This window comes from Saxophila tyrrhenica (genome assembly GCF_035928015.1).
Source record: "Saxophila tyrrhenica strain CCFEE 5935 chromosome Unknown scaffold_9, whole genome shotgun sequence".
Taxonomy (NCBI): Eukaryota; Fungi; Ascomycota; class Dothideomycetes; order Mycosphaerellales; family Extremaceae; genus Saxophila; species Saxophila tyrrhenica.
In genome coordinates, this window is record NW_027041741.1 from 140362 (window position 1) to 164466 (window position 24105).

The 24105-nt window shown below is 55.5% G+C and overlaps 11 protein-coding genes across 11 annotated transcripts; 6 read left to right on the forward strand and 5 right to left on the reverse strand.

Annotated features, from left to right (window-relative positions):
• Window positions 1–374: 374 nt before the first annotated feature.
• ncs1 (Calcium-binding protein NCS-1) lies at window positions 375–1398 on the forward strand (the record flags this gene model as incomplete). Its single annotated transcript, XM_064803206.1, has 3 exons — window positions 375–795; window positions 867–1279; window positions 1336–1398. The coding sequence occupies 3 exons, from the start codon at window positions 375–377 to the stop codon at window positions 1396–1398; spliced, it is 897 nt and encodes a 298-aa protein (XP_064658121.1).
• Window positions 1399–1654: 256 nt separating this feature from the next.
• LTR77_005965 (uncharacterized protein) lies at window positions 1655–2772 on the forward strand (the record flags this gene model as incomplete). Its single annotated transcript, XM_064803207.1, has 2 exons — window positions 1655–1713; window positions 1797–2772. The coding sequence occupies 2 exons, from the start codon at window positions 1655–1657 to the stop codon at window positions 2770–2772; spliced, it is 1035 nt and encodes a 344-aa protein (XP_064658122.1).
• A 508-nt stretch (window positions 2773–3280) lies between these two features.
• LTR77_005966 (uncharacterized protein) lies at window positions 3281–4814 on the forward strand (the record flags this gene model as incomplete). The annotated part of the gene is made up of 2 exons (XM_064803208.1): window positions 3281–3500; window positions 3556–4814. The coding sequence occupies 2 exons, from the start codon at window positions 3281–3283 to the stop codon at window positions 4812–4814; spliced, it is 1479 nt and encodes a 492-aa protein (XP_064658123.1).
• Window positions 4815–4891: 77 nt separating this feature from the next.
• On the reverse strand, window positions 4892–5926 carry PEX7 (peroxisomal targeting signal 2 receptor; the record flags this gene model as incomplete). Its single annotated transcript, XM_064803209.1, has 1 exon — window positions 4892–5926. One exon carries the CDS (start codon window positions 5924–5926, stop codon window positions 4892–4894), a length of 1035 nt encoding a protein of 344 aa, XP_064658124.1.
• Window positions 5927–6231: 305 nt separating this feature from the next.
• RFT1 (Oligosaccharide translocation protein rft1) lies at window positions 6232–8068 on the forward strand (the record flags this gene model as incomplete). The annotated part of the gene is made up of 3 exons (XM_064803210.1): window positions 6232–6887; window positions 6953–7915; window positions 7969–8068. The coding sequence occupies 3 exons, from the start codon at window positions 6232–6234 to the stop codon at window positions 8066–8068; spliced, it is 1719 nt and encodes a 572-aa protein (XP_064658125.1).
• A 97-nt stretch (window positions 8069–8165) lies between these two features.
• Window positions 8166–9450, reverse strand: LTR77_005969 (uncharacterized protein; the record flags this gene model as incomplete). Its single annotated transcript, XM_064803211.1, has 2 exons — window positions 8166–8717; window positions 8791–9450. 2 exons carry the CDS (start codon window positions 9448–9450, stop codon window positions 8166–8168), a joined length of 1212 nt encoding a protein of 403 aa, XP_064658126.1.
• An 831-nt stretch (window positions 9451–10281) lies between these two features.
• LTR77_005970 (uncharacterized protein) lies at window positions 10282–11427 on the reverse strand (the record flags this gene model as incomplete). Its single annotated transcript, XM_064803212.1, has 2 exons — window positions 10282–11353; window positions 11402–11427. The coding sequence occupies 2 exons, from the start codon at window positions 11425–11427 to the stop codon at window positions 10282–10284; spliced, it is 1098 nt and encodes a 365-aa protein (XP_064658127.1).
• Window positions 11428–13587: 2160 nt separating this feature from the next.
• LTR77_005971 (uncharacterized protein) lies at window positions 13588–16797 on the reverse strand (the record flags this gene model as incomplete). The annotated part of the gene is made up of 3 exons (XM_064803213.1): window positions 13588–14392; window positions 14443–14574; window positions 14822–16797. The coding sequence occupies 3 exons, from the start codon at window positions 16795–16797 to the stop codon at window positions 13588–13590; spliced, it is 2913 nt and encodes a 970-aa protein (XP_064658128.1).
• Window positions 16798–18377: 1580 nt separating this feature from the next.
• On the forward strand, window positions 18378–20114 carry LTR77_005972 (uncharacterized protein; the record flags this gene model as incomplete). The annotated part of the gene is made up of 2 exons (XM_064803214.1): window positions 18378–19706; window positions 19758–20114. The coding sequence occupies 2 exons, from the start codon at window positions 18378–18380 to the stop codon at window positions 20112–20114; spliced, it is 1686 nt and encodes a 561-aa protein (XP_064658129.1).
• An 869-nt stretch (window positions 20115–20983) lies between these two features.
• LTR77_005973 (uncharacterized protein) lies at window positions 20984–22870 on the forward strand (the record flags this gene model as incomplete). Its single annotated transcript, XM_064803215.1, has 2 exons — window positions 20984–21741; window positions 21793–22870. 2 exons carry the CDS (start codon window positions 20984–20986, stop codon window positions 22868–22870), a joined length of 1836 nt encoding a protein of 611 aa, XP_064658130.1.
• A 459-nt stretch (window positions 22871–23329) lies between these two features.
• On the reverse strand, window positions 23330–24097 carry LTR77_005974 (uncharacterized protein; the record flags this gene model as incomplete). Its single annotated transcript, XM_064803216.1, has 2 exons — window positions 23330–23934; window positions 23992–24097. 2 exons carry the CDS (start codon window positions 24095–24097, stop codon window positions 23330–23332), a joined length of 711 nt encoding a protein of 236 aa, XP_064658131.1.
• Between the last annotated feature and the right edge of the window lie 8 nt (window positions 24098–24105).

Sequence of the window (24105 nt, forward strand, 5' to 3'; positions counted from 1 at the left end):
CTCACTCAGACTGTTTCTTGCTATACCGCACTCTCTAACCTCATCACTCGCACCTGAATTGAATGTCCCACTCCCTGAGAGCACCCCCAAGTCACACCGTGACGCAGCGTTTGCACCATCTTCACCAACACTGAGCATTGAGAGTGGGAGTAGCCCAAGATGGGCAAGAGGTGAGTGCGACTTCCTACGTTTGAATGTGTCGTTTCTTGCTTCGTGGTGGAACAACAACGCCCTCGCGAACCATCCCATCCCATGTGATTCACGCGTGGCCCCATGAGGTCCATCTCAGATGCGCGCGATACAACGGCCTGTTAAAGACACCGTCGAGACTCCCCACCACTCAACTACGAACCGCATTTCGAAGCCCCAACACCATGGATTCAAGAGAAGTCAAGAAAGTCCACGACATCTACCCGGACTACGAGGAGGATGACCCCGCCGACAGCGTCATGTCCGACAGCGTCTTGTCCGACAGCGAAGCGGCACACAGACGCCCATCAATCAATGGCGCGATCAACCACGCTCGTCCACGACCGATCAGAGTCCCACGACCCAGCTCCGCGAGCTACCTGGCCTTCCAACACAAGCTGCAATGCGCGCTGAGCATCGGCATCCACGAGCACTTCGACCAGGAGTTCAGCAAGAGCACCAGCACACGCATAGCACATGTGGAAATTACAGAAGCCGGACTGACACTGCACCCCAACAGCCAGAGCAAGCTCTCCCAGCAAGAGCTCATCGACCTCCAGAAAGCCACACATTTCGATAAGAAGGAACTGCAGCAATGGTACAAGGGTAGACTCTCCCCCCACCGTCCCGCGCAGACGTGCCCATTCGCATGCGCTAACCTTGAGGATTGATCGCAGGCTTCCTCAAAGACTGCCCCAGCGGCATGCTCACCAAATCCGAGTTCCAAAAAATCTACAAGCAATTCTTCCCCTTCGGCGACCCGTCCAGCTTCGCCGACTACGTCTTCAACGTCTTCGACGCCGACAAGAGCGGCAGCATCGACTTTAAAGAATTCATCTGCGCCCTCTCCGTCACCTCGCGCGGCAAGATGGAGGACAAGCTGGACTGGGCGTTCCAGCTCTACGACATCGACGGAGACGGGCAGATTAGTTATAATGAGATGCTGCAGATTGTCGAGGCGATTTATAAGATGGTGGGGAGTATGGTGAAATTGCCCGAGGATGAGGATACGCCGGAGAAGCGGGTCAAGAAGATTTTTAGGATGATGGATAAGGATGAGAATGGGTCGTTGGATATGGCGGAGTTTAAGGTTGGTACCTCTGATATTGCTGTAGGGAAATGCTAGAGTGCTAATGGTTTCTAAAGGAGGGCAGCAAGCGCGACGAGACGATCGTCTCTGCGCTCTCACTCTACGATGGGCTCGTTTGAGATGTGCACGGGAGGTTCAGAAAGCATGTTGCATAGCTGCGAGGCGTTTTGGCGAGTGGCACATGCCCCAGGGTGGCTTCACGTCCTTTGATGAAAGAGTTGAGCATACGTACAAAATCAGACAGACTCCTATGGAAGTCGAACCTACTCAGGTATGCACCACGAAAACAGTTACTCCATCGTCGCTTGTGTTTTTTTCCTGTGCGCGTAAAGAAAGCGGTACTGCCTCAGGCTGGATATGCGCCGATGCTTCGAGATGGCTCGGACGAGCGCCTGGCGGTTAGGAGAACAAGGCTGCGCGGCACAGCACCTGAGGTACGTAGCCTCGTTGCTTCTTCCTCTTTTCCACCTCCTCCTCCAGCTTCACTGAACCAGAATCTACTTCATTACCGCAACAGACCCTCCACGACGGAAGAGAGGCAGCAGATTCCAAACATGCGCATTCTGAGCGGATTGACCACTCCGGATACCGATGCGACCAGACTCCAAACGTCGAACGTGTTGAAGAGCATACGGCACCTCTTCGTCACCATCGCGGACGCATTCAAATGCTTTGGCCTGGCGATCCGTGATGCTGCGGTGTGGTGCTATCAAGCCCTCAAACAGTGTGGCGCGGCGATCAAGAGTGCTGTGATATGGCTCTACCACGCACCCGGGAAGTTGGTGCATCTGGTCGCTCATATTGTTGGCGTCAGTCTAAGGTGGCTCAAAGGGACAGCGCTGCTCGCTCTGAAGATTGGGTTAGGATTGTTCGCCGTGTGCCTCGCAGCGTTGATTGCATACGCGCTTATTCGACTTGCTCTTCAAGTTCAGAGGGCGAGGCGGGCCAGACAGGAACTTCGCCGGCTGGAAGAAGCGCGTGTCCAGTGGGCGATCCAGGCTCGAGGACGAGAAGAGGAACGGCATCGTCACTTGGTCGAAGAGCAGCAACGGCGTGAGGACGAGGTTAGGCGTGAAGAGGAGGCAGGGCGACAACGAGCAGCGGAGCAGAAGCGAATGGCTCAGGAAGCAGACGAAACGAAGCGACAAACGCGCGTACGAGAGGAATTGCAACAGCGACGACGTGACGCGATCCACTACAAGCAATGGAGAGACACCTGCGACCGCATCTCCGACGCTGGCACCGGGACGCTTCCTAAGCCACCGTCCTGGTCGTGCTTTGCGGAGAATTGTCAAAAGAACAGTGAAATCGTGGCCTGCTGCCACGATCTGAAGAGGGCGTTCGGCTCGACTGGGGACCTTGCAGCGACGGTGCTGCTGGAGCGGAACTGGTGGCATCCTGACAGGCCTTGGTTCCGCAGGCTAGGACCGGAGAGTCAGGTCATGGCGACTGAGATGTTCAAGACTATTCAGAACATTGAAGTTGTGGACTGACAGCTACTCAGACGCTCCAGGAGGTATTGACAATGGCATCCGAACTGCTACACGTACCGTCCATTCAGCCGTGTAACGAACGGAAGACAAACGGCATCTATAAATATAAATCAACCCGCACCTCCACCACAGCACCCCAGATCTACGCAAAGCGGGGTGATCAGCTCCTCGTGATTGGCGCGCATCATGCTTTCTGCAGGTCAAGCCTTCTCGTCCGTGGATCACTATACTCCAAACGGACGGGTTTGATGGCCGAGATGCGGCTTTTGGGAAGCTGTTGAAGCTTCGTGAGGCCTGATATAGGCTAGATTGGACTACTACTGATGGAGTGACGGATGAGGTACCTTAGGTGGGTTGATGGTTCTTGGGCCGCGGCATTGGGAAGAAGGTTGTCTTTTGATGCGTGTTTGAGCGGACTTCCTCTTGTTCTGTTTCATTTGCTTGATGCTATCTGCTGGTCTAATTGCCAGTCCTGTGTAAAAGATGGTGACAGCGCGCCGAACTTGAGATGAGGATATCATCAACAGTAGCGATACTTCAACTCCTCGCCGCCTCCGGAGCAGCGCAAGACCTCGCCTTCACTGCGCCGGACCTCTCATCTACTGGCGACAATGGCTTCACAGTTGGACAAGACGTTAGGATATCATGGACGACGCCGTTCAATGAGACGTCGTTGATTCTGTTTGAGCGAGGCGATGACGGGGACTGGGCGTTCGATACACTTGCTGGTATGGCGAGCAAGCAGACGACTGTTCCAGAAGAGCAGGCTGACAGGCTATGTAGTCAACAATGCGCAATCAGACACATCGCTCGTGTGGCGCGTCGATACGATACAGCAAAGCAATCTTGGAAATCTGATGTACTTTGCCATCGAAAATGGCAACGATATTACCTGCGATGGCTGCGTGCTCAAGAGTCCTTTCTTCGAATTGAGTGAAGGCAGCGAAAGTGGCAGCTCGCCTGCGTCGTCGCGGGCGCCTTCATTGACGAGGTCAAGGCCGGCACTCACACCGTCATCGACAAGAGAAGGAGGTACAGCGTCTGCCTCGTCGACAGGAGGGGCTGCGCCCACATCTGCGTCACAAAGCACAAGGACGAATCAGACACCGGGGACTGCAAGAACGTCGCAGACGCGAGATGGAGCATCTCAACACGCAACGCCGGCGATGCAATCGCCTGGTCCAGCTGCCGCCGGTGCAGTGAACCAGCAGACTTCTCCTGACGGTGCTGACCAGACCTCAGCCAGACGGTCTCACGATCTCAAGATTGGTCTCGGCGTCGGCTTAGGAGTAGGCATTCCGTTGCTCCTTCTGCTTCTGGGCTTACTGTTCCTCTTCCTACGACGCCGCAGACGACGCGTAGAACAACACCGCTTCAGCTACCATCCCACCCAATCCGGTAATTGGACCGAAGACGCCGCGAAAAAAGGCGAGATGCAGGAGAACGAAGTTGCGGACGCCGGCGCAGGTGCCGATCTAGGTGCGGGTGTGGGTGCAGAAGCAGGAGCAGGCGTAGGAACAGCTGCGGTGACTGGTCTGAAGTCTTCATCCTCCCAGCACTCAAAGGCCAGTCACACATCGATACCGACAGGCGCAGTAGCAGGCGTTCGATCCCAGTCTCCAGAGCCTGCACCGAATCCATTCCGCGCTTCATACGCTTCGTTCGCTCCAAGCGCAGCGAGCCGGAAATCGTTCTTCGAGCCATTCGACTTCGAGAAGCCGCAGGCTAAGGAAGAGTTCGTACCAGGTTTGCTCGGACGAGCTGCTGTGGCTGGCGATGAGAAAGCGGTCCAGCCTGACGACGCAAGCAGCACGTACAGCGTGCCTGAAGCGTACGGTCCTGGAAGTCCCAGTGATGCGGCGGCAGTGGCGGGTCCGAGCGGTCACAATGGTGCGTTCAGGCGGCCGAGCAACGATATGTCATTTATCGCGGGCACGGACTTGAGCAGTCTTGAAGGACCGCCGCAACGGCCGCAGCCTGCAGATGGGTCGTCCCAGTATGCTGCGCAGTATGCGGATGGGCGGCATTGGCCCTTGCCGTGATCCGGAAGGCCGTTCTGACGATGTTGACGATGGAAACGACCATTAGTGATATAGCAAGATACCACTTTGCCTTTTCTTCAGCCGCGCATGACATCCCTCACATCCCACACCAACACCCGTTCATCCCAAGCACACGTCGCACACCAGCCTTCTGCGCCGAACAGACACCAGTCCACGCCCATTGTGAATTCTGTATGTCTGTCCATGCGGCCCATCTCGCGACCTAATCCGGTGCCAGTGCCACCTTGTTCCACGTTGCTACCGTCGGTCCAGACGCGGCAGGTCATGTCGTAGGATGCGCTGAGTAGAACGTCCGAGAGGTGCGGGCTCCAGCTGACCCTGCGGACAGCGTATTCGTGGCCAGGGAGCATGTTGACAGGTCCGGAAGGAACTCGCAAGTCGAAGGTCCGGATCATCGTATCCACGCCTGCCGTAGCTATGACCGAGTCTCGGTACTTGTTCCAATCGTGCGTCAAGCACTCAGTCGGCCCAGCAGTCTGGTTCATCATCCCCGGCGCAGAGACCTTTGGAGGCGCGTGTATGGGTATAGCCAACGTCATATGATTCTGCGCGCTCGGCTTCGTCCTTAAATCGAACACTCGCAAATGCGAGTCTCGACTCACACAAGTCACGACATCCGGATGATGCGGACTGAATTGGGCCGAATATACGCACGAATGTACCGGCAGCGTCGCAACACTCTCCTTCCTCTCTGGCGTCCAGATCTTCACCGTCCCATCCCACGAGCTCGACAGAAACGTATCCTTCTTAACCAAATTCCAATGCACGCTAAACACCTCCCTCCCATGCTCCTGCCATCCCGCAACCGGGAACTCTCCAACCCCAAGATCGAACAACTTCAAACTCCCGTCTCCGCCCGCTGTCAATATCTGATTCTCATGCTGTTCCGACCACGTCAAGTCGAAGAGACAATCCTGCGTCTCGAAGAACTTCTCGCAAACGATGCCATTGGAGTTGAGGTTGAGGGCGTAGAGGCGGCCATTGCCAACGAGGCCGAAGTTGGCACCGCCCCCGACGGCGAGACGGGAGTCGAAGAAGGGCGAGTATTTGACGCTGTAGGGGTTGAAGCCTGAGGTGCGGAACTCGAGCATGTTGGAGTAGTGATGCTAGTGGTTGGTCGAATGCTCGGTGTTTCTAATATTGCCGTTCTACTCTTTCGTCTCTCATCTCTTCGTGCACTTCTTAATGACCGCGATCGCCTGCGTCGCTGCTTATGTCGTTGTAACACATCTTCCTCACGCGAGGTTGATTGAGATGTCATCTTCGCCAAGACCGAGGTTGAATCGTGCTTTCATCTGACAGACCAACCTCACCTCTTCCAAGATATTGCCATTGACACGCACATCCTCATCAACACCCCTAAATTGCATCCTGGGCGAGGAGGACTATCGCCAACATGCCGGACAACGTAGTCTCCGCGTCGGCGAAGGGCGCCAGCATCCTCATCCTCCTCCAAATCGGCTCCCGAGCGGTAACATTCGCCCTAAATCAGCTTCTACTTCGATTCCTGTCTCCTGAGCTATTGGGCATGTCGGTCCAGCTGGAACTCTTCAAGATTGGAGTCCAGTATTTCTCACGGGAGTCTCTGCGCGTGGCTGCCGTGAGACGCTCGGATGGCGGCGCTCAGGCGGCCATCAACCTCTCCTATCTGGCGATCATGGCCAACATTCCTCTCGGCTTCACCTTCGCTCATTGGTATCTCAGCAGTATGGACACCTACACTGCTGTGCCTTACTTTGCAGAGGCTTTGCGAGTCAATCAGCTGGCTGCATTCGTGGAGCTGTTGATGGAGCCAGCCTACACCGCCGTCCAGCAGAATATGCTGTACAAGGCGAGAGCAGCTGCGGAAGGGTCGTCAGTGATCTTGAAGACGCTCACCGTCTTTGGACTCTTCTACTGGGCAAATAAGCAGGGTATCAACATTGGCGTTCTGCCATTTGCCGCCGGCGAGCTTGTCAATTCCTTCACCCTCACAGCAGTCTACTGGGCGTGGACCATTCCCGTCGCCAGGGCGAACAATTTCTCCCTCTTCTTGAGCAAGATGAAGTCGAGGTGCGCATTCTGCAAGCGAATTCCAAGCGTAAGCTACAGTTCGTTGATTTATCTTCTTTCCTTAGTCCTCAAATCGAATACCTCTTTTCTCTCTTCTCGAAGCCCTTGCTATGGCTCATGGGCTCTCTGTTCTTCCAAACCGGCATCAAGTGGCTACTTACCGAAGGCGACAAGCTACTTATCGCCACTCTAGCCTCGCTTGAAGACCAGGGCATGTACGCCTTGTCTGCGAACTACGGCGGTCTCATTGCTAGGATGCTGTTTCAGCCTATCGAGACGAGCGCCCGCAACCTCTTCGCAGAGCTATGTGGAGCGCCTCCTGAGGAGTCGGAAGAGCAGAACGGCGACGTTTCGAAGACCGCTGCCAAATCAACCGCAACCGAGAACGTCAAAGCAGCGTCTCAGATACTGGTCACTCTGCTCCGAGTGTATGCCGTCGTCTCTCTACTGGCCTTCACCGTTGGCCCGACTCTCGCCCCACTCCTCCTTCGGCTGGTCGCGGGCTCTCGTTGGTCTGACTCCGGCGCTGGCGAAGTGCTCGGAACTTACTGCTACTACATCCCATTCCTCGCCATCAATGGAGTCAGCGAGGCTTTTGTGGCTGCAACCGCCAGCACGAAGGACCTTCGCAATCAAAGCTTCTGGATGGGAGGCAACTTTGTGGTGTTTGCAAGCAGTGCCTGGCTGTCTCTGAGAGTGTGGAAGCTGGGTGCGAAGGGCTTGGTGTTGGCCAACTGCGTCAACATGGGCTTGAGAATTGCTTTCAATCTCTCCTTCATCCGAAAATTCTTCAAGGAGCGTGGGATGGTGAGCAATGCACTCTTGCAAGGCGGGGTGGAAGCTGATATGGATACGCAGGAATTCGATGTCACGCAGATTCTGCCAAGCATGTACGCTGTTGCAGCCGCAGCAGTGGTACCAAGCATACTGTCTCGCACGGAAGATGTGTTGCCTGTGCTACAGAGGTACGGCATCATGGGGGAATTGGCGAGGATCGCTGGAATTGGTGGGACGTTGGCCGCAGTCATGTGAGTGGTACAAGTCCTAACGTGCGGCTAAGCTAACTCTCTTCGTAGTGCAGTCACCGAGCAAAAGTTCCTGAAGGACTGCTGGACCAGGTTCAGATCCTAGACTTGCTGAACAGAGTCTTCATGACTTTAACATCAGCATTCATGCTTTGACGATAGCAAGAATTTCAAGGTCCTCCCTCCTCCTCCTCCTCCTCTTCCGACGACTCTGATAGATCCTCGTTCCCTGTCCATTGATAAGTCTTGTCGACTACAAAAGATGGTCAGCATCTCCATCAGTTGGACGGTCCAGCTCTGACTTAGTGAAACTCGGTGCCCATGCACCCCTTGTGGAGCGGTCCGCCCACGGGTCGACAAAACCATTGGCCCTCTTACGCCGGCGCAAGTCCCCCTCCAAGTCTTTGAGCTGGTGGTTATTCTCCAGGAATGGCTGATTCGGATACCCAGCGATCGAGGACAGCTCGCTGTGACCAGGTGCTCGAACCAGGTTATACACGGGTGCTTCAGCGGAGCCAATGTTCACAATGCCTTCACTCCGGATCTCTTCGATTTCCTTGGGGACGAGCGCGAGCTTCTCGTCCAGGGCTTCGTAGATCTTGCCCAGCCTGCATTGATCCACTGGCACGTTCTGCTCATCCCACCATTCCCAGTCCTCCGCCATGAAGTCATCGCCGAACATTGTCACGTATGCTCTGACTGCGCTGCTCGCATCTTCGGCCTGGAGCAAGGTCACCACCTTCTCGGGGTTCGCGGAAATCTCCGTCCTGATGATGCTCGGCACTACCGGAGGTTGTGTAGGCAGCTAGAAATAATGGGATAAAAGAGTTAGCGAACGCCCTCAAACGCGGGTGGTGGCTTGCGCGTGAGTTTGATACCATTTTCCGCCAACTCGCATGCGGGACCAGCATAAAGGGTGGAAGGACAGCGGGGCTGTCAGAGCTGCCGAGCAGTGTTTCGCCTGGGAGGATCTGTCCGGTATGGCAGTCGAAGTGCAGGGATTTTAAAAGGGGATTGAGCAGGAACATAGACTCCCACGGCTTCTCTTTCTCCTTTTCCGCAGCGTCTGTATCGTCCCCTTCGTTCCCGTCTGCTGCGCCATCCGCATTTTCTGCATCGTCTGCATTGTCGGCCTCATCTCCAGCGTCCACGTTGTCTGTCATTTCAGCATCTTCTCCGGCGTCCGCGTTGTCTGCGTTTTCAGCATCTTCTCCGTCGTCCGCGTCGTCAGGGTCAGCGTCGTCAGGTTCAGCGTCGTCTCCGTCTCCGTAGTTGGAGCCATGCTCGTCGACTTCCTCTTCCTCTTCGCCTTCCAAGAGTTCGACACAAAAAGGAACAACTCCGGGAATGGCCTTGAAGGACAGAGCCTGCTGCAGAGCGGTCGAGTTCTCAATGACTGCCTTCCACCTCGTGCATACTCGCTGCGACAGGAGCAGATCTCGCGTTGGAAGCTCAAACAGGATCAGCTCGAGCAACTCGTAGGTGAACAATACCGGCGGCACTGGCGCTTTCGTGGGAGAGGGTTGCCGAGCTGCCATCTCTGCTGGTCTATGAATGAGTGGTAGGATGCGTCCTCCAACGAGCTGAAACGGGCTTGTGGAACTGCTGTATAGTGGTGCAAAAGAATCTTGTAATGATTGGGATACGATGTCGCTGCTGTGGGAGGGTGAGATTGTTGCCTTCCTCTGTCCGTTCACGGTTGTTTTGATCGGGATGATGGGCGCTCTTGCTGCTTTGGCCTCTGGTGGTGGCAATGGCGATAGCGCAAGTCTGTTGTGCTGGTGGGAAGGTGCACTGCGAAAGGCATGCTTGCTACGCTGTAGGACTCGCGAGGCTCTTCTTTGAGGACAGGGTATTGCATCATGCATCTGTGTGCTGTTTGTGTACTTGCGCGGGCTGAGATCTAACTTGTTCGACCTACTAAGCTGAGGGTACCCCGTCACGTTCGTCTGAAGCAGTGAGAACTCCACAACCTCGCGGTTATTAGGATGTAGTGATTGGGAACGGCGAGGGCAGCAGGAGTGTGGACTGGACCAGAGCAACATAATACGGTGCATAAAGCAATTGAGACCCACTGTGTCCTCATTTCGGGTCGTGCAATGTGCTCATCCCTCAAGCCACAGCCATCTCGGCGTATGGCACTCTGCTCCAACTGACCCTTGCTTCAGACGTTCTGTACGTGATACGTGGCAGGACATGCCCTCAATGCGACGTCGAGTTGCCATCGTGTAATTTGCATTGTAGAAGACCGATCTTCTGAGTCGATAGCTCTGGTTTGCGTTCCAATGCCCGTTGATGACCAACGTCTTCTCGCAGTACTGATCTTCATCAAAAGAGACTTCTTTGCATTCGAAGTTCTTGCTGTGATTTCAATCGTCCTCCTCAGTGTCGGATTTTGCGAGGAGAAACTTGTATTCCAGCCTCCTCTTCTGCTCCTCCTTCTCGATCTTTGTCTGTCTGTGTGAGCAATTGCTCCAGAAGTCCGAATGCTCGCAACTCTTCGCATGCTCGATCATTTCCTCCAACTCGTCGTTGCTCTCCAGAGTCGGAAGCTCCCCGGTCATGTCGCAGATCGTGCTAGCACAAGCCAGCTTGGTTGGAAGGAGTCCCAGCTTTACGTCGATGGCTTCTATGACGTCGCCCAGGAACATCTTCTCGTCTGCTTGATTGATCTCTTGCCAGTCGTCCCAAAAGGGGCTGTAAGCATACTTGGCCGCCCAGTTCTTGACCGCCTGGTCTGGGTCTTTGCCCATCAACTCTTTGGTGACCCGCACTGGGCTCAGACCTAGTATCAACCACATGTGGTGGCTTATCGCAGGTTGTGTGGGTGTCATGCGCTTCCAGCTGGCGTCCTTGTGCAACCAGGATCGGTGAAGCATAGCCGCGCCACTGGCGCCCCCGAGAAATGTGTCTCCTGGTTCAAACTCAAGAGGCACTCTCTGGAGACCATCCAGGAGAGGATTATTGACCACCTGAGCATACCTCTTCTCGCCCTCCGAGACATCGAGTAGGTCATCAGAGATGCTTGTGAAGAACAGTGCCTGCTGCAGCTTGAGCGAGTTGTCCATGACATCCTTCCACTGCGTGGAAACTTTCTGAGCGAAGAGGAGAACCTTGGTTGGTAGGGCGAAGAGAATCATCTCCAAAAGCTCCACCGTTTCGAGCACTTGGAGACACTTCTCGAACGTTTGTGGAGTAAAACCTTCTGTGGCGGATGCGTCCTCTGGTGGGTAGCTTGATGTTGTCGAAGAGCGCGCGGAGATCACCGCAAGTGTCGTTGAGGGTGGCATGCTGAAGTCTTGCGATATTGCCTTCAGGAGACCTGGGCTGCTCTGCTGTCCTCCGAGCGTGCTTGTGGTAGTGACTGGCGAGTACGGCATGGCTGCTGAAGATGAAGTCGTGAGTGGCATTTTGGTAGCTGATTGCAGGCCATCCGGGTCACTGTCGTTGCGTTAGCGATGCATTTGATGGGTTATAAGTCGCTCATACCTCGTGTCTGCTCCGGTGTGCGCCATGGTGGCGGCGCAGAGAAGTGCCGTTGCTCGATGTGTTGGGGACCAGCTTGCAGTTGTTAGCAGATGTGGTGGTGAAGTTCGCAAAGCACAAAGCTCACAACGTTGATGAAGTGGTGTTGAACGCACGTGCTGCGGCCCAAGCGCAGTAGATGTCACATGGACTGTGAGGTGTGACGAAGGATCCACATTCACATGATTGATTCGAGGCAACGACAAGTGAGGAACGGGTCTCTCCAGCGGAGGAAGTGAACGGATTCAAGGAAAGCCATACAATGTAAAAGCGAAAAGCGACACGTTTCGAGCCTGAGAAGTCACTTGCCGACGGAATTAACCTACTTCATCGTTCGCTCTCCAGGTCGGTTTTGGGCTTTGCCTCATGCTCGTCTTTGCCTTCTTTATCAGCGAACGTTAACCACCACAGAAGTAGCCAAGTGTCTGCTGATCCTCTCTGCCTGTTCTCATGGCTCCCTACCTCAGATAGTCCGCTTGTTGTTTACCTTGAAGTCCAATCACTGAGAGATTGAACTCAAGCGTGCCGCCATACGATCATGAGCAGCTACCACCTGGGTAGAGGCACTTGTCTTCCTTCCACTCCTCCTTGTCATTCCAAAAAGAATACATGTAACGGGCCAGTGGACCAGTGCATAGGCCGCCCTTGGCTTTCTTGCAGTTCCGAGTATGATGAATCAGCCGGACCAGTTCTTCGTTGTCTTGCAAGAACGGAGTACCATCCATGCCAGAAAACACCGTCACACCGAGGCAAAAGCTGGTTGGTATGAGTTGTAGCATCTCGTCTAGAGACTCCAGAATATCACCCATTGTAAACTCGTCTTGCGGTGCATGAAGATCAAAGCACTGATTCCAGCCCTTGTTGTGTTGAAAGCGTGCCACCCAAGCTTTAGCTATGACTTCTCCGTCACTGCGCGCTGCTTCTTCCATGAGACTGGCTTCGTCCAGTGTAGGACACATAACGAATGAACCAGCTGTCCAGGGCTGCGATGGCGACATGAATCGCCAGCTCGCATCCTCGTGTAGCCAGGCGGGATCGAGGATAGCGCCGGTCGTTGAGATTCCTGAGAAGGTTTGGTCCGGGTGGCTCACAGATGTCCCTCGCTGTAATGGTAAGGAGTGGAGCAGAGGATTGAGCCTCCGGACGTCCCCAAACTTCGCAGGCTTGTCGGAAATGCTTCTGAAGAACAACGCCCGCTGCAGTTTCACCGAGCCCTCAATGACTCCCTTCCAGTGCTTGCACACCTTCTGCGCAAAAAGAAGGTCTTTTGTCGGGAGAGCGAAGAGCACCGTCTCCAGGAGCTCGACGGTGTCGAAGAGTCATAGTGCGGCATCACCGGCGCTTGCATTGTCGTTTTGGTGAAGGGCGGAGTTGGAGTCTGCTGAGTGCTTCACCTGGCCCACTGCGAGGGGTGGTGAAGTCGTGCCTGGCATCGCTGGGCCTGCCGCAGATTCGCGCCTGGACCTGCGATTGGGTCAGTAGTGCAAGTGCTGGTGGCAATTGAGGTATCATACCTGATGTCCGGCTCTTTCGAAGCCATGGTAGGCCACCGCTGGAGAGCTTGTCGTTGTACAGGGCTGTGAAATTGTCTTTGAAGGAAGCGTCTTGAGGTTCGTAATGTGAGGTTGCAGAGCGGAGTGTGCCGCAAGGTGAGCAGGTGCTTTTGCGATGACGTTGGGAGTGCCACGTGGTAGCACTAGCCTGAAATCACATGATAGAGATGTTTCGAAACGGAGGATCTGAATCTCACAGTAGCCGTTGGCCGGCGAATTAGAGATGCCCGTGAACTTACGAAGCAGGACAGGTGGAAGTGGACCGATAGATCAAGTCATGACCAGAGCCAGCCCTGTGTATGAGCGGTGAAGCGATGAACGAACACTCCGATGTAATTCTTGAAGCCTTGTGTCTGCTGCGCGTAGCTTCCTCATGCCGGACCTCGCTCGATGATGCACCGCAAAGCCCTGCAATGCTTGAGGTGATGTGCAGAAGCTTGCTGGTCGTAGGCTCTGCCGTGTCCATATCCGCATGATCGACCCGCCGTGACCCACAGCTCATCCCGCTCGTCAATATCAGTCCATCGCCGGCGGCATGGAGATACACTTAGTGTCTTCGCCCTTGCTCAGCAAACACCTCAAGTCTATGGGTGCCCCTCAAAAATCCCGCACGCCGGTCAGCTCTACTTCGAGGTGGTAGTGGGTGAGAAGGAGATCTGGATTTGGTGGCATTGCTGCCACGACATCCAGTTCCTCTTGCATGACTTCGTACACATCGCCCATGCGGGATGTGTCGATTGTCATCGATTTCGAGATGGATCCGTAAGGAGAGTAATTATGATCATAAACAAAGCTTGCATGCCAACCAGTGAGAAGGTCCTTCGTGACTTGCTCGCGGATGTCGTAGCCGTGGCCGCATGCCGCGCGGATACCCATCTTGATCGTAACGCAGGTTGGTGGCGAGGTCACGTCCATCTTTCTCCAGGAACTATCCACCTCCCTCCACTCGTGAGGTAGAAGGAAGCTGCGTGGAGTAGACCGAGTGAGCGGATAGGAGGTGCGACCCCAGGATCGAAGCATGGTACAAACGAGCGGATTGACGGAAAACGGACCCTCGGAGTCCTCGAGCTGGTCGCCGATTTGGTCACCTGGGGGTGCTTTGAAGAAAAGCGCTTGCTGTAGCTTGGTCGACGATTCAATGACTTCGTTCCACTGCTTGCACACCTTCTGAGAGAAGAGCAGGTCTTTCATTGGCAGTCCAAACAGTATCATCTCGAGGAGCTCGACAGTATCGGAGAGTCGTTGTCCTGCGGAGCGTTCGGCGGTCGTTTGGTCATGCTCAGGTGCGAGTGGCGGATGTGCTGCTGAGGGGTCGGCATCGGACGTGGTTGGCAACGGCGCGAGGACGACTGAGTCTGCGGGTGCGGATGCGCTGTCGGCCTGGTGTGCGCGGCTTATGCTACTGTACTTCTGTCAGCGAAGTATATCTAGAGGACTTGAAGAAGACCATACCGGACGTCCGGCGCATTGGACTCCATGATGATCGCGCCACCGGAGACTTGTTCGTGTGAAGAGTCGCAGAAGCGATGGTGCAAATTCAGAACCTCGAGTGCGTTGTAGAGTCCAGGCAGCTCCTGCAGCAGGCTAAGCCACATCAAGGATGGCGTCATTGTCACATGAAAAGGGCCATGCGTCGATTTCGGGCATGGTTCTGGGTAGCATTTTGAAGGCACTGGCTGTAACCGCCTCTTGATCATTAATGCCTCGGAGCCCAGAGCATACTCAACCGCCCACTCACATCTTCAACATCTTCACCCCAAGGCCTCGTGGTCATCAATGTCTTGGGCCCAGAGCATACTGAACCGCTCACGCGCATCTTCGACATCCTCACCCAGCCACCCCAACAGGCCTTGCCCCACTCAAATTCAACACCATCCCCGGCCCCGGCCTCATCGCCCCTCCCGTCCCCATCTTAACCTCCTTCTTCCACCCCGGCACCTCCCCATCCTCCCTCTCCGCCCTCGCCTGCAAGACACCCCAAGGCTGCGGGAACCCCGCCGCCAACGCACTGCCCTTCTTCGCCGCGCCCGTGATGGCAAATTTCATCAGTCGATGCGAGAAGTAACCGCCGAGCAAGCCTTGGTCGATGAGCGAGGAGAGGATGGATTCCATGGAGGTGGTGTCGTAGTGGGATGAGCCGTCGACGGAAGGGTCGTCGGGGTTGTCGTAGGTGATGCCTGCGAAGTCTGGGTCGGTGTAGTTGTCCGGTTGAGAAGTAGAGCGGTTCTCGAGGAAGGTAAACGCGGCGACGAGGTCGTGAATATTGACTGTGGGCGCCACTTTGCTGCTTGCGTCGGTCGGGCGGGTGCCGTTGAGGATCCAGGTTTTGCGGACTAGTGATCGCCAAACGAGGACTTCGCAGCGGTTGCGGAGCTGAAGCAGGATGCGGAAGTGCAAGAACCAGTCTGCGTGTGGACTGTCGAAGTCGAGGTGCTGGCGGAAGGAGGCAAGATCGCCTTTGCGGATTGCGAAGCAGATGGGAAGGAAGCGGTCTGCCAAACCCTGGGCCTCGGGTCGGGAGAGCAAGGCTTCTGACGGAAAGCGACCAAGAATAGTGTTCGAGGCGATGAGGTAGACAAGGATGTGCCGTCGCTGCCTCACGCATTCCTGCCGTGATGGTGATTCGTCGTAAGCATGCTGGAGCGCCTGCTGAGCGCGGTAGAAGTGGCTGTTCTGGAAGAGGAAGCGTCCGAGGTAGTATAGGTAGGTGACCCGTTCGCGCTTTGGGTATGCGTTGAGCGGAGGCGAGAGGTTGTAGATGTTCTCGAAGATTTGCGTGGCGTTCCTCGTCTTCCGGCACTGAAAGAGAATCTTCAAGCACAGATTGGCGATGATGTAAATGCCCTTCTTCCTGCCTCCCGGCTTGCCATCCTTGACCTGGCTTCTATCATTAAGGCACGTCACGAAAGATCTTCTCAGGATATTGGCCGCTCGCTCTGGCAGCGTCTCTTGTGAATCATCATCCTCACCACCGCCTTGCTGCCCACCCGCGCTCTTGAGATTCCGTATGAGTTCCGGTTGCTTGTCCAGTCCGATCGCCAGCCGACACACCAGCTTTGCGTTCGCCACCACAATCCTCAGTATCAGATATCCCAGTACTCCATGCGCAAGCGCGCTGTTAGCACGGACTTGCAGCTCGCTCAGCAGCTCGTACGTCTGCAAGTACTTATTCGGGTCCGCATCCACGTCCCTCAGATATCCCAAATACTGCACCATGAACTTGATGAAGGGTGTCCATGGTTGGTCCTCTGCTCCTTCTCTTGCGGCTTTGAGGTTCTGGCTGCACTTCTCTTCCAATGCATTTTCGCTGCCTCTTGGGTATGCGCTCTTCAGCTCTTCGATCATACGCATGTAGTGATCACCGAACGGCGGCTCAAGGACGAGGTATTCGGCCAGACCATTCTCGTTCCGGACGTCGATGAAGCCGTTGATCGCGACCAGAAACTGGCCTAGGAGAGGTGTGGACATGTTCACCGTTGAGTTCTGGAGTGAGCCGTGCTTCGCAAGAAAGAGGCTCTCCAGAAGTACAGGTTGCGCCTCGTCATATGCTTCGTCGACGGGCCTGCCGACGAGGCCGCTTAGCTGGCGGGCGACGTCAAGGGTGATCTGCGTCAAGGCATTCTCGTTGAGCACAGGCTCGGTGTTGTCGTTCAAAGAACTCAAGTGCTCGAAGATCCAATAGCGATCAAGAATTCCGAGATCTGGAGCGAATGTGGTGTTCGAGAATTGATTGCTGTGACGGCGGGAAGAGGTGAGGTCGGAGGTGGGTCCGATGGGCCGATCTGAAGGCCAGCCGAAGGGAGACATTGTGAACGATACAACATAGCACTCTACAACATTCGCAGCAGTATATCGAGAATCAGGAAACTGTTCAAGACGCTTGACGTATGGTAGAATTTGTATTGGACTGCATGCCACTATCCGCATCCCTTGACCACGCTCCTGGTGTCGACATTCCTCACCACCTTCGAGCCTCCCTCACCATCCTCGTCCTCCTGATGCCCCGAACGCCTATCTTTGCTTTCGACTTCGCCATGGTCGTAGAGGGAGACGAAGCTTGACCACTCCTCCCGCCCCAACAAGGTCTCCGCGGAGACTTACCTTAGACCTCTTCAACAGAAGCGACCAAGGGATGCGCTCTGGGCCTCCATTATGGCCGCATGGCAGCTGCCACTGTGGATGCACTGCAACCCTCCGCCTCCGGGCCCTGGCCATGGTCTACCACATGAACCGCCTGCTCTGTGTGGGGATCGTGCGTGGCTCTCATCGTTGACCTTCTTCCACTCGTACTTTTGGAAGCGTGCTGACTGCCTCTCTATGCTGTGCAAGCTCCATTCAATGAAGTCTTCAATCTGAGCCTAGAAACTGCTTTTCCAGGCAAAGGCCTACCAATAGAGCGGAGGAATGAACACGAGATCCCCTTAATGGCAGCAGCTTCAGCAGCCTACGAGCAGCCATATGTCTCGTCGTCCTCTCGAACCAGGCGGCATCACGCCTGCTGCTGTAGCTTTAACAGTGTGAGAGGCCAATGTCGAGAGTCCTCAAGGGGGTGCAAGGTGGACTTCCGAGTCGAGACACATTTTCGATATCTAGTGGAGTCTACATTCTCCAGTCATAGATGTTGTCGCTTTCCCTTGCGCTCCGTCGGGGAGGAAGAGGCCATAGAGCTGAACATAGCAAACAATTTGATGAAGGTCCAGCAGATTGAACCAACGTCAGAGGCTTGCAAGAACCACCACGCAATTTGTCTTCGCCCCGGCTGCCGATCGAGTCCGCGACGTTGGAAGACGGTCCCACGCGTAATCAAACCTCTACTTCGCGTCGCTACACGTTCTTGTTCGTGTTTTTCCCAATGTTACTATCCCACGTGAACGTAGCTGGAAATGAGAGACCAGCAATCGTGTCGAACTCACGGAGAGGACAATTGTGGTGAAGTCGCATCGTGAGAAAGAGAAAGAAATAGCGTTGCTGTCGTTTCAGCAATATGGCATCCTTGCTGGTCTTCAAACCCCGTGATTCGCTGAAGTTGAGTTTGGTTCCTGCATTTAGCGTCGACGCTATCCCGTTCGGGCCTAATGAGCGTGGACCACAATCTCCCTCCTGTTGCTCGCTCGCGACCTCGCGCTTCCCTTCTTCGTTTCTGCACCTTCTCCCGTCGTCGTAGGCGCGCCAGAGTCACCATTCCCTCACACTCACTTTGCGCTGGTCCGTTTGCCTTCTCTTCGACAGCACCTTGCTGTCAATCCACTCCTTGACGCGAACAGCAAGCCATTCATTACCCAAGCCCCCTTTGCGCATTCCACGGTCTCGACGGCCCCAACACAAACAACAATCACCTCTTGGACACTGCGACCACTTCGCACTCGACAACGGCAACCACCGCCAAGATGGTGCACAACTACGCCCACGAACACCTCCACCAGCGCGACAGCCACGGCGACAGCATCAAGATGAACAAGCCCGACAACAAGATGCGCTTCATCCACAACCTCCCCGAGGGCGCTCTCAAGGGTGCGGCTGGCAAGCAGGCCGTCGCAGAGACCATCTACTCACAGGTCTATGTCACCAAGACACTCGGCGCTGGTGAAGAGCTCAAGGGCTTTTCCACTCCGGCCGCAGCTGCAGCTGCATCGCAGGGCGCCAACAATGTCGCTCAGTCCGAGCTTGCGGCTCAGCAGGCCTCTTACCTCTCCGCAAAGTCTATGGCTCAGGCTCCTCATACTCCAGTCGCCAGCAGCACCAGTGTGCACACTCCTGTCACTGTGCCAACTCAGCGCACCCGTGAGAAGCCAGCGAGCGAGTCTGCGCACACGCCTGTCACCGTTCCCACCCAGCGCACTCGCACGACCGCCATTGCCTCAGGCTCTGCCGCTTCCAGCTCCGCGGTCGCGGCTGCCGTTGGTGGCCACCCACTCTCCCACACTCGTGAGCATGACGCTGTCGGCGGTACTCCAATCTCCGCCACTCACGGTGCCGACTCTGCTATCGGCCAGAAGAGCGAAGGCATGACCACGGGCGCCAAAGCTGGACTGGCTATCGGCATCCTCCTCCTCATCGCTTTGGCTGGTGGCCTCCTCTTCTTCTGCTGGCGCCGACGTAAGCAGCAGGCCAGCCATGCCGGTGCTGAGCAGCTCAACGAGAAGCGTGCGACCAAGGATAGCTTCTTCAGCGGCTCTTCCGCCGCCGCCGCTCGTGGTCCTCAGCGCGAAAGCATGCAGTCTGAGAAGAGCTTCCAATCCACCCGCACCGCAGCCACTGCTCCACGTCTCAGCCTTCGCCCGGTCACCCAATTCTTGCCCAACATCCTCGGTGGCGAGAAGACCACTACCACCAACAACAGCAACACCCTTGGCGTCCCTGCCATGTCTGAGAAGCCTCGCTCTAACCCATTCGACGACTCCGCTGCTCTGAACGAGAAGACTAGCGATCCGTTCGCCGACGGTGACGGTGCTGTCGCAGCTGGCAAGAAGACTCCTGGACACAGCCAACAGAACTCTTGGGAAGGCACCGAACCACCGACGCCGAAGTCCGCCAAGTTTGGTACCGCCGCCGCAGTGGCCATCACCTCGACCAACGGCCCGAACGGCGCTCAGCCTGCTCGTGGCCCCAACAACGTCCACCGTGTCCAGCTCGACTTCAAGCCATCTATGGAAGATGAGATCGACCTCCGCTCTGGCCAGCTTGTCCGCATGGTGCACGAGTACGACGATGGCTGGGTACGTATCCGCACCTATTCCAAGCTCGATTCACTGCTAACATATCTACAGGCTCTCTGCATGCGTCTCGACCGCTCTCAACAAGGTGTCTGCCCGCGTACTTGCCTGTCCAAGCTCCCCGTCAAGCCACGTCCCCAAGGTCCACCACCGAACGGCGCCCCAGGCCGCCCCATGGGCCCACCGCCACCAAACATGCGCCGCCCATCGTCGCCTCAAATCAACAACGCCATGGTCCCACGCCCGCTGACCCCAACCGGCCGCGAGCGCTCCCACACCCTCGGCAGGAACTCCCCAGCGCCCAGCTCGCCCGGCCCACGCCCTCGCTCCCAGAGCATGAACGGCATCGAGCGCCCGACCACTCCCACTGCCGTCCCCGCCCGGAAGCCCGTGCCAGGCCAGGCCCTCTAGTTCCACTTCAAAAGAGATACCCGAGCGCCGCCGCAGCATCGTTGAGACAACCACGCTGCGTCTCGCCCTTTTCCTTTTGAGTTGACGATGTTTACGTACAGAGCGGCTTCTACTTACTACACGGTTACCCACGGCGTCGGAAGAGCAGATGTCCTTTCTTCTACTCTTTTTCTTTACTTTGTTGACAGATGGCGACTTGGCAGCCTTCGGGACGGTGCTCACGCTGTCTACTGACTGCAGCCGGGTTCCGGACAATGGAAAATGCCTGATGTCAACCTTCTTTCTGTTAATATGTTACGGGTGGGTGGGCGATGCTGCGAGTGCGCGAGCGAGTGAGGGAGGTTGAGGGAGCACGGGGGGAGGTGTTCATAATGTCTGCTGCAGATTCCTTCACCAGTCAGTCACTGGCTGCTGGACGGCTGGGTTAGCTTGCTGGTGGCTGTGCCAGACGCGGAGGAGAGGAAGGGAGAGGTGTTGTCGAGGGGTGGGTGGGATAAGGAGATGTAACATATGTTAGTGAGGATTGTTTTATGGGTTTGATAGGGTATGTGTGATCTTTTGTTACTGACCGTGCCTTTCGCTTTCTTCGCGGTTCCTGTGAGCTCCTCGCAGACTTCACATCTTCAGCCTCCCGTCGTGCTTTCATCGCCTACCACGAGTCGCATCGCCTTGCTGCACCAGTCAATCGCAGAGTGCCTTGATTCCTGAGGCGATTATGTGCTTCACTTGTCACCTGTCACTCTGCTTGGTGGCGCTGCGACTGAGACCGCCACGACTTCATTCTTCTTGCTGTCTGAGTATCCCTTCCGACCTGGAACTGGGTCTTGTGCGCTTCTTACTCACTATTGCACACCTTTGCGTCTACCGCTATGGACGACTGTGACCGGAGAAAGACAACATGCTTGGGCATTCCAACGCCCACGGAGCTCCGCGAACTCGCCAAACGTCCAGCAGCGCAGCGCCCACTTGTGAGCACCCGGGTCGACCAAACGATCAGAGCCTTCGGCAAACTACACAGGAGATCAGAAGACGAGATCGAGAAAGCCTGCGATCTTGCACACGGTGTTAGTGACATGGTTGTCTTGCTGGAGCGACCTCGTGACAAGCACAAGTACGCTGCTGCTTTCGAGGACTTGGTTAATGACTGCGCGACGCTTCAAGCTGTGGACGAGATGGTTCGCTTCGTCACGAACGGCAAGCGAAGTATCTCAGACACAGTAATTCTGGACGCATTCTCGTTCAAGCCGAAGAAAGAGGTTGACTCGGCTCGTGCACCGTCAGACCAAGACTGCCTCGACGTGGCCATGGAGGTCCTGCGTATCATCAAGTCTGATGTCGTGCTTACATGCTGTACTCCAGACCTGGCTCACCATGAGCTCACACGTCTCGTCCGATTCAAAGACTCGCACAAACTGCAAGCACCTCAGTGCATGGACAAAGACATCACTGGAAGACGCACGAAAGTCGTGGGCTGCTTCCATCTAAGCTACTACATCAACCGCATGCCTCAAGCGATTGAGCCAAAGGCGAGGCTGACCTTGGCATTGGCCTTCAAGCTTGCCTTCACCCCCGATATTAGCCAGGAAGATATGGCTGCGGTAGCAAATTTTCGAAAGAAATACCATTTGTGAGTCCGCTTTGCCTTCTACACAGCGGGTCTACCTCCTACTGAACACAGGCAGAATACCACAGTGCTGCGCAATAACATACCGAAGCTCGAACTTCTACAGCGCCTTCGGGAGGCTCACCGCATCAGCACAATATCGACCACGGATTCCGAATGTTCGGACTCGGAAGACAGACCTGTCGGTAACCTCATACCGAATAGGACTCCAGAGACAGACGAGGAGGTTTTCGATCTTCTGTGGACGCTGCCACAGGTGTCTCGGACCGATAGTGGCATGCTGGTCATGGAGCTGTGTCTGCTGTGGCAGTGCTGTTACCGCCGGCACCCTTTGCAGGACCTTATACAAGGCTGGATGGTGGACCTCTACCACAAGCAGACGGAGCCAGACCTAAGGAATAGGCTCGCGAACTGCTCGGACAACCTCTTGTTCTGGACCCCATGGGCTGATACATGTCGCTCTGGCGATGCCGCTATTTCAAAGGACCGTTGTCTTTTCGACAAGAAACTTCATAAGTGGCGGAGACAGATTGCGGAAGCAACTGGCCGCTTGAACATACTATGCCTCCGATGTGACGAGGTTTCTGCGCAACTGGCAGGGGATCGTCCATCAGTGGCGAGGGAAGCACATCAACAACTTGCAGAAGAATGTAAGCGAGAGCTCAGATGTTCCGTTGTCACGCTGAACACAAGCATTATCCATCTTCGCGGCGAAGTATGCAGTTGCCAATGCGAAAGCCAACCGCATAGAGCCGTCATGCATCGGCCGAAGGCAAAGTCGTTGGCGGACGAGGTGCTGAAGACAGTCGACAGGTTGAGGAACAACATGACAAATCTACTTGAGAAGGTTGGAAAGCTCGAAGACAAATCGTTGGACTGCGGAGCGTTGGGGCTTGGTACTCATACTATGCAACGAGTATCGACATACATCCAATCGAGCTCGCCCTTCGCTCCTACGGAAGAGGTACGATCAGCTGTCATGGCTCTGCGAATGGAGCTTGCTGCGATAAGCCTGACAGCGGCCATTCTACCTTCCCCACAGCCAGTGAGCAAGGTGGGCACTGCATCCATTCAAAGCAATGCATCGGACAGCGAGTCTCTGCCCCCTGGCATTGCCCGTCTTCACCTATGAAGGATTGTGAAAGACGGTGCGTGCATGTAAGGGCATTTGGGGAACTCACCACACTGCCCTGCGGACTCGACTGGCCGTTGAGGCGTTTGTCACTCGGCCAAGCAGTCGATAAGCCGATGGGTGGACGTCGGCAAGAACTTGCGGCACATATACATATATATGTAGATACTGACCTCCGCCCGCAGCAACATCTCCCAGGCGACACGAAGATCGAAAGGCAGCTTCGGAGATCTATGGCAGAGACCGCTCGTTTGGAAGCTCTTGCAAGGGACACAAGCAGCAGACCGTTCAACATCGGCTCGCTAAGTCTAGGGGACTAAGCACCGCCCGTCTTGCACCGTGAGACTTTGGAGCAGGTCAGTCGAGTACCACTTTCTGGAAAGATTCGAGCCTTCAAAAGCCCGTACAGGGAATGGATTCATGTACTTCGATAGTATCACAGCCTCGACACTTCTAAATTCACGGACTCGACTCCTTCACAGCCTCGACCACACGAGGCAACAATTCAGTATGCGCCCATTTCATCACGGCCGCAATATCCTCCGCGATCTTGCGAGTCCCTTTCTCGTCCGTGAGCCGCGCATACGACAACTTCGCCATGCAATACCTCTCGCCAGACCGACCCGTCAGGAAGTGGATCCACAACTCCACGATGGGTCCGTCGCTGGTCAAGCTGAAGACGAATGGTTCCCATCCATGCTGTTCGGCTAGATGGGGTATGCCTTGCATGATGTTGAGTGCGCTGGCGCCGGCAACCGCGGCCTGGTTCTGAGCGGAGAGGAGTGATGTGTTGGTTTCGGACCGGCATTCGACGAGAAGGTACGGCAGCTGAACGTCAAAAACCCATGTAGGCTTGACAGGAATTATGGGCAGCGCTGATCGTTTCCATTCTTCAAGTGGAATTTCACGGTATGCAGCGCTTCCACCATACACCGCGTCTTCAGTAAAGCCAACGGTGAGGGTCGGCTTGGGAGTCCTCAATTTGTGGCTGAATCCTGCGGAGCTATCGTCATCGTGAGCAGACAGCGCTGGCTGTACAGCCATATGCGACCTCTGCCAGGTCACTGCTTCCTTAGTAGTCAGAACGCTGAACCGTTCCCACACTTCACGAACAAGCTCACCTCGACCTTCTTCATCAATACCACGGGACTTCAACTCCCTAATAGTGGCAATTACTTCTCGTTCCCAGTCCTCATCTTCGTGGCCAAACAAATTGGCCCCAAGCATTTCCACGG